The sequence below is a fragment of the Meleagris gallopavo genome, chromosome Z (assembly GCF_905368555.1).
Source record: "Meleagris gallopavo chromosome Z, MGAL_WU_HG_1.1, whole genome shotgun sequence".
In the NCBI taxonomy this organism is placed as follows: Eukaryota; Metazoa; Chordata; class Aves; order Galliformes; family Phasianidae; genus Meleagris; species Meleagris gallopavo.
Window position 1 is genome coordinate 61,333,116 of NC_139435.1, and position 13,282 is coordinate 61,346,397.

The 13,282-nt window shown below is 33.3% G+C and overlaps 1 protein-coding gene across 1 annotated transcript in view; it reads left to right on the forward strand.

The window, feature by feature from the left end:
* MAN2A1 (mannosidase alpha class 2A member 1) overlaps positions 1–13,282 on the forward strand; it is a 114,546-nt gene that overhangs the window by 55,533 nt on the left and 45,731 nt on the right. The window contains exon 12 of the mRNA XM_085213073.1: positions 252–319. Within this exon, the coding sequence (XP_085069199.1) occupies positions 252–319 (68 nt within the window). The remainder of the gene's footprint in view (positions 1–251; positions 320–13,282) is intronic.

A 13,282-nucleotide genomic window follows, 5' to 3' on the forward strand; every position in this document is an offset into this window, starting at 1 on the left:
TGAACGAGAACATCCAGTGCTACATCAGGTAGCTCAGGGCCTGATCCAGCCTCACCTCCCTCACTGTAAAAGTCTTTTTCCTTATGTCTAAACTAGATCTACCCTCCTTAAGCTTGAAAATAGTTTCTCTTGTTTTATCCCAACAGACCGTGCTGAAGATTCTCTCCCTGTATATTATATATAGTACATATTGTATATAACTAATATTTATTAGTGTATTCAAAAGCTAATTCATAATCGTTATCTTGTAGGATGATGTTCAGTCTTCCCAAGATTCCTTGCCGCACAAGACAGTTATAAAGCTGACAGCACAACCAAGGTAAATAATTCATATGTTATTTAGTGTCTGAGATTCTTCTAGTAATATATGTTTTCTCCACTAACTGGTACTTTTTATGCTCTTTCATTGTTTTCTGATTTTCCTTTTAAATAAAGGTACAATACAGTTTAGCATGTTATGCTGATGTTATTTCATCTGTTTGAAAGAGGACAACATTCTTTCAGTATATGGAAGTTTCTCCCATTGCAATAATTCATCTGCAGCAAGTGAAGTAGTCTGATTACTATATACTTTAACAGCATTGTAATTCTTAATAAATTATGACTGAGAGCAGAAAAGTATTAACTGAACATAACAACAGCTGGCTGGATTGCATTGTGAATTTTTGTAAGACCTAAAAATCACAATGTATAAATGTATATCTATAAAGAGTCAATTTTGAAGCTATGTTTTCTCTTACTTCCAAATTTCCACTGCAGTAAAGATTCTTGCTTCTTTATTTATATCTTATTCTAGAGCATTCAATTGTAAGTGATATCTTGCTTTCCCTATAAATATTCAATATGCAAACTCAAATAACTTAGGCATTCATTAAAACTGATACATCTAAATAAACTGAGTAAGATGGAGAGCTGCCATGTTTATCCATAAAATAATGCAAGGCTATTTTGTTCTTACAGAGCAAGAGATTTAAGATTAATTTAAAAGTAGCGAATGTTGTTTTTCCAATCTTAGTATCTAATTTCCCTGTTTCTGGCAGGCAGCAAATTAATAAAACTTGCTTGCCTAACTAATGGAGGTGACAGACTATTATAACTGCTGCTATTCAGAGATTCCAACTTAGAAAAAAATGAATTAAGTTTGGTCCTTGTGAGCCTTTGGAGGATGCTTCAGTTCTCTGAAGTTAAATGGATGTAATGTGTGTGTATGTATGCACAGTTTTGATACAAATTTGTCTCTAGGACAGTCATGTAAACTTGCAAACTTTTTTTTTTTAGTAGGAATTTTTGTCTCTGTGAACTGGATAGATGTTAAATAGCTTATTTTAAATTTGTTGTCCAAAATGGTTTTAAAAAAAAAAAAAGCAGATGCCTATTTATTTAACTATTTTTTTTCAAATTTTTCAAAACATCTCTCTAAAAATCTTCACTAGTACAGCGTTATATGTATTGTAATAAACATTTGTTTGGCTGGAAGCAAACTGCTCTTGCCATTTGAGTATAATTTGAACACTTCTGCTTTTCCTTGCCTGGTTTAGATGTTGAAATTTTGCCTACCTTGCTCCTGTCCCTTGGCAGGCTTTTTGTTTGCATCCAGTGTGCCACGTGTCTCTCTGCATAGCATGCTTAATTATTAATTATTTTTTTTTCCCTTTTGGATGTCAGAGCATTTCAAGTAATTCCTTTTTTATTTGTAGTTATACGTTAAGTAGGTAAACATGTTAAACTTCTTTATTATGAAATTGATATTATACTAGGAATCTTTTACTCTTGTGTTCTGAACTTATGTTAGCTTTCTAAGGAAAAGATGATGTTTGAATAGTTCTGCTAATTTTTAGCTTTTGTGGTATTCTGAAGGTGCCATAAAGTCATATAGTTCACCTTCACCTTTCAGACAGCGTGTAATCAGAGCTATGGGTGATCAAATACAGAGATTTAAAAAATAAAAATAAAAAATTGTAAACGGCAGGAGAAAAATGACAAGGTAATATTGTTATTGCTGCTGGAAAACCTGCTTCCTTTTTGTAATGATTTCCTGTTTTGAAACACTTTAGAATAATGCTTAAGTATACGCTACTGTATGTTTCCTCTTCTGTTAAGGTTTTTGTTGGAATATATGTATGCTTGATATTTTCTCTTTTAAACAGGAGCTTAGTCTTGTATCTCTGATCGTATTCTGAAACTCCAATACTACTATTACCATTGTGAAAAGGTGATATGTTAGCTAAGACAGTAACTTTTGATTGCGTATATATATGAATGTTACTATTATCTGTGTGATTTATCTAGGGAGCTGTTTTATTCCAATACAATCTGAAATACAAATTGATAAAATATTATTGAGGATTTCTGTGTTTAAAACTCAGATGCTGAAATTTCTAAGATAAATTGATTTTTCCAATTAGAAGTTTTGTTATCATTATTGTTCCTGTCTGTAGCATAAAATCTCTAAATTTCTTGCCCTTCCAGTGTTTTAATATGGCATTACTGGGGACAGAGCTTCATCAATGTAACTGATGAAATGTTATTTCTCTTTAACTGGCTGAGTATTTAGCTGTCTGTAGTTTTGCATTTCCATGTCAAGGTCTTTAAAAAATACCTATATACTCAATCAATCATTCTTACAGTATTTTGATTCATATCATAGATTTACAGAAATAGATTAGAATAGGTCTTGATAGGATGCTGCTGAGATTTTTTTCTTTCGAATCTCAGTAATTAGTCTTGATATTGTCAATTTCAAATCTGATGTTCAACAGAAAAATAACTGATTGTATACTTGCCTCTTTCTTGTCCAGTCTTTATTTTATTTCTTAGTTCTTCTTGCTTGTCGTGATAGCTAAATTCAGTAGTAAATGCAGAAAACTGGTTGGACAGACTGCATGCAAGGGCTCGTACAACTCGGTTGCATGGAAAAACAGAACAGAAATAATTCTGATTTTCAGTAGTTATTGTTCTAGTTCTAGTCTATTGTTCTAGTACAAAGTTCCTTCAAGTTGTTTGAATGAGTTAGTTCCAAGAAGATATCACTTCTAGTATATTTGGTGGTATTTTACTCCTCACCTATACATCTCATTTGTCTGTAGAGTGCTTTTGCCACCTTTTTTCTGAATCTGTACCTTTAACAGAAAAGAAAGTTTTGATTTTTTTTTTTTTTTTAAATGGAGTGTTTAAAATTTTATTGTGACTCTGCTATTTTGGAGCACTGAAGTGGTCCTATGATCAGATATTTGAGTGCTGAAATTATAGCCTAGTGAATTAACTAAATCCCTTTTAAATACTGGGGGGAAACAGCTCACCAAACTCTGAAACACTCATTAAATACTAGATATTAATAAAGTAAAATTTTGACAGCACTCCTCTATTTCCCTTACCTATGTAATTCTTGGTGTAGTTATGGCTACTTGAATGGTGTTTTATGAACAAGGTTACTTAGATGAGAATTCAGTTGAAAAGATCTGTAATCACCTTTGCCAATGCTGTTAATTCAGTACTGTTCCACTTGAACAAAGGGAATAATAGAACAGAGGAAAGAAGAAAAGCAAATAGAAGAAAAAAGAAACCACATGTAACTGAAAGAGCTGTGTCACAGTTCATTTTTTTTTAGTTCTGACATTGCTTTTAGAAACACTAGAACTCAGTGCAATACTTCTAGATTTAGTGGACTGGCAGGTTTTTTTGACAGCTTTTTTGCTGCTTTAATGCATATGGTCAGCAAAGATGTCTATTTAGTAAACATATTGCCATTGAGTGAAAAAAGACTGAGCAATAGAATTAAAATGGAGGTTTAAGGGGAAGCAAAAAGTAAGAGTTTACTCTGATTGAAAGGCTTTTCAAAATTAGGAGTATGAAAACTTGAAAGTTCTGTGATATGTTCTGAAAGGTTTTAGGATCAATCTCACCCTGTATGACATTCTCATGCTTGATTTGAGGTTTCATTAGGGTCTAGCATTTGAGGTATTTTACATTTTGTGAGTTTCTCCTTAGCAGGGACACCATTTTATTGTTTTTCAGTTTTGTTTAAAATGTATGGACTTCCCATGGCTAGCTTAGACTTCTGTTACTTCTCCAACAGCTTAAAATAAAGAATTGTGTCTACTGTTATTTTGATTTTTTTTTAATGTGCAAGGCTAGCAAAAAGCTGCTCTCTCTATGATTTGTCACCTGCTCTTTTCCTTGTGGGGAATTCATGAAATGGTTTCCTGGTTATGTTGACCCTTTCCCCACTTGTTTTTATGACTGAATGAGAGATTCCAGGGTAATTAGACTCTCAGGAATTCAAAGGAAATCAGTAAAGCTTAAACCATTGTTGTTATTTTTTCTCCTAGAGCAGAGACTGTTTTCAAAAGGAGATGCTATTTAATCTGTGGCAGAATCCTTCAGTTTACTTCCTTTAGATAAGCAAATAAAGCTGAAGCTGATGGTATTCATGCCATCCTCTGCATGTGAGACTTGATGTGATTATTTAATATATAAACAAAAAGAAGCTTCATGGTTTTTGAAAAACTGTAGCTTCCATCTGGGAAACAATGCTTTCTCAAGATAATATCCAACCAGATGTGGAACTACTTTTATTCTGTTGTGAAATGAACAATTTCTGTAAGAAGCCTTAGGGACAGTTCCTGTGCATGTGCTGTTCAGATTTTGCATTATACTTCTGTTAAGAGTACTGTTCTTAAATATAATCCTTGCTTCTTGGGGCAGGTCTGCCAGAGGTCATCTTTTCTAAATGTCAAGAGACTGTCATGAGAGGATTAACTTCTTGCCACCAATTTGGTTGACATTGTTGCTGAAGGTGTATTAATATGGGCAGCAAGATTTCCCAGTCGTTTGTTTACTTTATTTTCCGGAGACAGGATTGCATGCTAATGCAGTACATGACCAAATACCTGAATTGGTTCTCTCTATCAGCTTGAATTTTTTAGTATAACTGTTTGGCACAAAATGGCTAACTTAGGAGAGAATCCCAGGGTATTATTTCTGAACAGGATACACTGTATTTAGTCTCTGATCAGTGATTTCTTTGAAGATCTTTTAAAGAACCAAGTATTTTAGTGATATCCAGTTTATGAGAGAAAGGTTCATTTATTTTTCCAAATTGAGGAGATAAAATATTCTCTGCCATTATCCTTGTTTCGGTATCTGGTAACAGGCTGTATTATCGACAAGGTTTTAATATAAGTTGTGTCCATCCTATTATGTACACTTTTTTTTTAATTTTAGTTTAAGATTTTGCAGGTTAGTTGCCTCTTCATGAATTCAGCTGACGAGTATATCCACTGCTTTCTCAACATTTTGTCATTCTGTATAATTAAAGCTGAGTTAATACGTACGTGATACATGATAATAAATGCATGTACAAAAGTTAAAGCTTGTACAATGCTGCAGTTTGTAAGAAGATGTCAGGAACAAATTTAACTGAAATGGAAATCTTGTTGGCATGAGTTGACTATCAGAAAAGTTAGTCTCATGATGTCATGCAATTGATTGAAGCTTCAATAGCAACAGAACTTAGCTTCTTTCTGAACTAAGAAGGTCACCATGGATTGGAATAGTAGTTTAATACTCTTGTTTGGCAACTTCAACTTCGGAGGATTGTGTTTTTTTAACCTCTTTTTCCCATGTTTCAGCAGTCCTAACAGTTATTTATTGTAGTTTCAGGAACAGAATGTTCTGACAGCATTTGACATTTTAATCAAATACATTTTAATTACATTTTATGTGTTCATGAGTTCTGAGGTAAGGTACATATATATGTATGTATTCCTATGTATCCCTAGTTAAGTATTAAAACATTTGGTGGGAGGGGGAAAGATGGCTGAAACAAGGATATTTAAAATGATCAGTGGTGGAGTGGGAAATCTTTAAAGAAAACAAGGAAGAACACAGTAGCATTTAAAATGAAGCCAGAAATACTTGCAGGAGTTTATATGCTGTTAATAAGCATTCTTCTTTCCCATGAGAAACAGTACCCTTTTCATTTTTAATTGGATGAAGTAGTGATAGCAGTACGCTCAAACTTTTGTTTTCATTATAAGTTCTGTGTTGTTATCTGTGAGGGAGGAGGATAGGATGAATGGTCATTTAATGAAGCCTTAAGAGAGTTTTATTCTGTTAATAACTCTTAATTATGCTTTTGTATTCTTAGCATAGTCGTGCAAGCAGTCCAGAAACTAAAAAATCACTTTAGATAATATACGAGGAGTTATATTTTTAGTTTCTAAGTTAAGACTGCTTAAGCTGAATATAACCTAATTATTTTTTTAAATATATTTAAGTGCTAATCTCAGTGTACAGCTATGTCTGATCAGTTTGCTAGATTTCAGGTGACCTGAAGTTACCATTAGCAGATTCTGCATGTTATAAACTCAAGCTCATTTTGACTCAACAAGTGTTTAGATTTTTATGAACATCAATCTGGTGCAAAAGCAAAGAGGAACTTGGCTGATACAGGGTGACTCAGACATCACTCAGAGTTGTGAAACATCAGTTGACATCAAGACAAGATAAATATCTAGGTAAAAATCATTCTAATAGGAACAGTGATTTTGAAATAGATAAAATAAAAAGCAGGTAAAATCACTGGGCTTCATATGTGGAATATGGCTGTGCAATAGTCTTTGTGACCAGAAAGGGCAAGTTCTTCATTGACATTCAGATAATAGAGGGGATGAAAGGCATGGAAGAGTTAACATCACCTTAATTCTCACTCCTTCTTTAATGTTACAAGAGTTCTTCAGAGATTTCAATTCTTATTGTATTGGGTTTTCTACTGTTTGTGTGGATTATATATAGACTTCTTGGAACTGGCCCCTGAAGGAGCACTGTCATTTTGTTAGAAGTTTTATTTGGGAACTCTGAAGCAGAACAAATAAACTAAGGGATGAGGGTCTGCTTTGATGTAAGGCATGGATCTTAAAAACTGAGAACTATGGTTCATTTCTGAATTGCTGAAAAAATTATTTATTGAGAAGAAAAAGGCAGCTTTTAGTTGCAGTTATTTACACTCAGAAGCTTCTTGTGGAATTGATCTTTATTTTTCAAAACTTAGTTTTGACTGTCATGTCTCTGAGTTCATGCTCAAGAAATTACATTTCAAACATTTAAACATCATTCTTTCATTGCATTTCAGTTTCTTACTGTCAATACACACAAGGGTAATTTTGTTTACTATCTTTTGAAATTGCATTTGCAAAGTTAGACCAGAGAAGTAGATGATACACTTTGTAGTATTTTATCTTTGTAGTTTGCCAAAACTCTTATAGTATTTTCAGCGTGATGTATAGCATTTCAGCAATTTTTGTTTGGGTTATAGTGGTAGTGTGAAGCTATCTTTATCAGATAATTGTATTCGATGCTTAACTTCCTTTAATAATTAACATTAAATAGTAAAAAGAAAAATTCTGCAATTAGATGTTATATAATGTTCTGAATTCCACTGAATACACTGTAAAGAAAGCATAATATGAAAGGCATTAACAATAGGCTAACAACCAAAAAGAATAGCTTAAAAAATGAAACTGCAACAACAACAACAAAAACTGGCTTTAAAACAAACAAACAAAAAAAAAAAAACCAAAACAAAACAAAAGCAAATAACCAGTGATCACTATGAAGGAGTATGCTAGTAAAGAACTGAATACTAATGAAAAACTTAGATTGTACACAGATATTTGTTGTAGGGGTTTTGTAAGCAGAAGCCACTCTTTTCCAGATTGTTCCAATACTTGTATGCTATTTCTTTCTTTTCTTCCTCCAGGCTCTGGCCCTTCAGCCTTTTTATTGGAGTTACTTTGAGGCAATACTATAGTTAGTCCAAGTCTGTCAAGGCACAGTCTGAAGTGATGTGGCATAATTAAGTCTTTCTGTTCTTCTGAACCAGATTTTTTTTCCCTTTTAAATGCAGATTTATAAAGCCTACACTACAAGAAGAACAAGGAAAGGATTTTAGTGAAGGCACTTCCTGATCCTGAAAAAGTCAGGGGGCTTCAAGCCCATCTTGGACTTCAGACCTCACAACTTTGTGGTAAAAGAAAAATTTAAAATAGTGCCTTTGGACTTGATCCTTTTATCCTTAATTGGAGAGTAGTGTTGTGCTCCAAATTAGGTAATGTGTGCCACTAGAATCCATCCAAGTCACAGGAAATACATGTATCTGGCGTATGTAGTAGGTACACAGAATTTTACAAGTCATGTCTTAGGTTGATGTTGGTTTTCTGTGTGTGTATGTGTGTTCTCAAAGTTTATAGTTCTTACTGTGCTGTGGTCTGTGTTTATTGTAAGTGCTGTTTACTTGAGGGTGTCCAGTAGTTTGTTCTTTAGAAAGGCTCTCAAAAGTTGCATTCTCTGTAAGAGTAGGAGGATTAAATATTTGTAGCCTACTTAATTTTTTGCCTTTTGCATGAGCTATGGGTATAATAAATATATATCTGTATAGTTGCAGGATGAATTGATAGGTGTGTGAGTTCTCTTACCTTGTTAACGACTGTAGAAACGACCTTTTGTTTGTCAATAAGAAGGCGTTAAATGAGTATTCAAAATTCTGAAATGGCAGGATAAGAATCTTGGAATCTTTTATTAAGCACAGAATCACTGTTTTTAATTATTTATATGTTAATCAGAACTGTCAGTCTTTAAGGCTCCTACTGAGAATATATAATTTTAACAATTTTGCATTAGCTCATTCACCACTGAATTATTGTGATATTACTTAATTTACGGATAGCATTTCTTCATGTCACCAGTTTCATTCTGTAATGAAAAGTTGACTTACGGTTTCTAATTTCACTTGTTTTTATACCTTCTGAGAACAACACAAATTTTATTGTATGTCTGAAATTTCAAGTTTCTACCAGTTCTTATTCAAGATCTATAAATATTAAACAGGCTTCATTTTACGAAGACAAAAATCTTAATATGTTTGTATTATTTACTTTATTGTAGATATCTAAGACATTCTTATAAAGTTTCATTGGATTATGAGAATTATAGCTGAGATATGAATTTATTTTGGTTATATTTGTAACAATATAGATAGTCTAAAATCCAGAACCTTAAATTTACAAGAAGAACAGATGGATGTGATACAGAGCATATCACCATTACTAGGCATATCTTGTTAAGTAAGCCGATAAATATTTTTCGACTTCATATGGTCATAGATTAGGTCCTCTAAAATCATCAAGTCCAACTGTTAAATTAATCTAACTTTACCAAGTCTGCCACTAAACTATGTTCCCTAAGAATTTTTTCTTTTATCCAAACTAAACCTCTCCTAGCACATCTTGAAGTCATTCCTTGTTGATTCCTACTGTTTGTTGTTTAGGAGAAGAGATAGACCTTGCTACAAACTCCTTTCGGGTAGTTGTAGAGCCTCCCCTTCTTGGGCTAAATAATCCACAGCTGTACTCGTAAGCGCTGTTTATTAGATCCTTCACCAGCTACAGTCAATGAAACGTCCCTGGAGATGCTATCAGAATCAGAGAGGAACTTGTCTTTTCTCCGGCAATGTATAGTAAGACTTTTCAGACCACTCATACTTGTGTGTATTTGAGTTACATCCTTTGTTATCCAGCAGAAGAGGGTGGATGTGTTTTTTTCTTGTTTTTTTTTTTTTTTTTTTTTTGTGAAAAGTGAGGCACAAACTAAGCAATAAATGAATTTTTTTGATCAGATCATAAAATCACAAAATGCTTTCATTTATATCTATCATATGCTAATAAAATAGAATTCAATAGAATATAAAATTTGAAGTCATACTAGGAACAATTTGTATGAGATTAGAATTTAAAACTTTCTTAAACTGGAAACAGTTTAGTAATCAAACAATTGAATAGAACAGATAAATGGAAGTACTCGTCACATGGAAAAGCAGTGTAGACTAATCAACTAGCCATTATGGAAGCAGGAGGGGAGTACGCATTAAAGAATATCACAGATTCAGAGAGCAATATTTGTATGGTGTCAAAAGCTATTTTGCTTTTGGTTGATTTATATGGAAATGTTTTATATAAAATAAAATGGAAATACTGTGTCATACTTTGGATGATGAAGGCTTCATAAAAAATGGGGTATCTAGTTTTTAAAAATGTGAAGAAATGAATGTGTGGGAATGCTTAGCAGAAAAACGAGTAATAATCTGAAGAAACCATACAAAGTGCTTTATGACTATCATCTGTTCAGCTCCAACAGACTAATAATTGAAAACATGAGACTGACTTACAGGTTTGTTAGAAAGACATTCAGTTATATTCCACTGATTGTAGTGGAAGAAAAGAAGAGGTGTTTGGAAGAAGTGTTTGATTTTAAGTAATGAAAGCTTTAAATATATATAATCAAAATGGGTGATAGACCTGTAGATCAGTATAGATAATTTGGGGCATTTTCTGGAGCAGTAGCTGGCTGCAGCATTTCTCATGTGTGATTTTGCTGAATTCCTCTTTAAGAGGTCAAACTGAAGCAAACTCCAGACCAGTGGTATCCTGGGCTCCATCAGAAGAGGGGTGGACAGCAGGGACAGGGAGGTGATTGTTCTTCTTTACTCTGCCCTCGTGAGGACCCATTTGAAGTACTGAGTCCAGGTCTGGGGCACCCAATACAGGAAAGGTGTGGAGCTGCTTGAGAAGGTCCAGAGGAAGGCCATAAAGATAAACGGAGGGCTGGAGCATCTCCACTACAACGACAGGCTGAAGGAGCTGGGTTTGTTCAGCCTGGAAAAGGGAAAGTTGAGAGGAGTCCTCATTGCAGCCTTTCTAGTACTTAAAAGGGGATTATAAAAAGAAGTAGAATCAGCTTTTTACTCAGGTAGATACTGATGGGACAAAAGGAACGGTTCTAAGCTCAAGGAGGGAAAGTTTAGATTGGATGTCAGGGGGAAGTTATTTATGGAGAGAGTGGTGAGGTGCTGGAAGAGGCTGGCCAGCGAGGTTGTGGATCTTCTGTCCCTGGAGGTGTTCAAGACCAGGTTGGATGGGGCACTGGGCAACCTGGTCTAGTATCGGATCTGGAGGTTGGTGGTCCTGCTGTAGCAGGGGGTTGGAACTTGATGATCCTTGGGGCCCTTTCCAACCCAAGCCATTCTATGATTCAGGTTTTATTAGTACGTTTGTCTTTTTTGTCTTTAAGTTACCCTTCAGACTTACAAAACAGCATATTTTGTAGTAACCAGTATGCTATAATGTCATTAATTTGTTTTGTACAAACTATCTTTAGATCAATCAGAATAACTAGAGAAATAGAGGTTTTGTTGAGAACTGGTTGTTCTAATGAGAAAGCGACTCTACTTATAAGTGCTGTCCTTGATGCATCTGCAAAATAATGCAAAATAAATCTGCATTAATGCAAAGTAAATTGCCTGCTTAGAATAAATAATTTTCCTTCTGGCAAACTTCATTTTCACACTTGACAGATATATTTACTATGAAGGAAGAGTGTTTCTTTACTTCTTCTTATGAAAGAGCTGGCTGTATTGCATCTTAAATGTTTCCAAAGTTATACATTTATTTTTTACTGTGGACAGATAAATTTCTGATCAGCTGAGTAATAACTACTATCAACAATATTAGTTGCTTGTGAGAAATGCTAATGCATATTTCCTAACACGCTAGAAAATTCTGGATTGTCACTTTTCCCCTCCCCGCTTATATATGTTGCATATATACCATACCTATGTGTACATATCCAGTTGTATGTATATAGGAAATATCCTAAATCTCTTAACGTCAGACTTTTATAGTTAAGCTGGAATAGTTTGACACAAATATATTTTTTTCCCTTCTGTGAAGAAAAAAGAAAAAAAATCAAAATGGAAATAACTTTTTGATATTGTGTTATTCTATATTTGGGTGCTACTGTTTTTTCTTTCTTTCCTACATACAAATTAGGAAGAAAATTATTTTTTGATAGGTAACAAAATTTGGACAGATATCCACAAATATCTCTGCAAAAATACATTCAGTATTTTGTTACAGACTTAAGAACTTCAAAATTCAAAATTACCTGATAAATTGATTTCTTTTTTTTATTCGGTTTCCCATTTAAAAGCAGATTATGATCCAAATGGTATTGATGGTAATTTAAGGTATAGAGGCTTATACTTCATTGCTTTGTGTTATGTAAATTGGAAAAAGTGTGTTTTTCATGAATCTGCATTTCAGATTCATGTTGCAGATGGGGAAAAGATTTTAAATAATACTTGCAGAGTCAAATTTTATTTGAAACAAACATGAATCACATGTAAATAACTTCTGAAACTGGATTAGACTCGTGATTTTTCATACGTGATATTTTCAATGACTTCCTCTGAAACTTTGTTAGCTCACTTTCTTATTAAATAAGTTTTGATTAGGACTAAAAGATATCTTGAAATACTGTAAAATATTTAATACTTTTAAAGCTCAGTTTAGAAACTGATGGAGTTGTAGAAAAAAAATATTAATCTTTTTGAAATAATTATTTTTCTTCCTTTATTACTTCATAGCAGAAATGCAGTTGTGGGCTGCATTTGTGGGTGACGTTTTCTGTAATGACACAGCTTAACTGAAACATGTAGCTTTTTTTTTTTTCATATACAATTGAAAATAATTGCAGTGGATTGTTATTTAATAACAAACCTTGGATAGTACCTCAGAAATATCACAAATTATATTAGTGCTTTTACATATGCACAATATTTATCTTACTGAGTATAAACACTTCTGTCTTATTGGGAAGAAAAAAAAAATACTGTCATCTTGACAAGATTCCTATCTCTCTGCTACTGAAAGTCTGTCCTACCACTACTAATTTTTATGGCTGCATCACTTTACAAGTACATAATACACTTAAAATACATTGATTCAAGAGGGTATAATACATAAGGAACTTGACTCAAGAGGCTTTTTATCCAAATATCAAAAAGCATATGTAATCAGATGAAATACGGTGATTATATGCCAGTTGTTAAGATATGGGCCTTTTGATATGGGAAATTGCTGGGAATATTTTCACATAAAAATCCTATTTATGTAGTGGAAAACTTGCATTTACTGCAGTCATATAGTATTACTGAAAATGAATTGTAAATCTAAGTTAGAATTTTACTTACAAGATTTCCCATGTATAGAAAGAATATTTCTGTAATGTTCTGATAGATGAGAATGATGATATACTGTGAGCTTTGGTACTGCATCTCTTAGATTTGTATTGTTCCTGAAAATTTTTACGCTCTTCTATCACAGTATATGAAAAGTACTTAAAAAAGAAATGTGTCACTAATCTGTTTGGGGTGTGTTTTTTTTGTTTT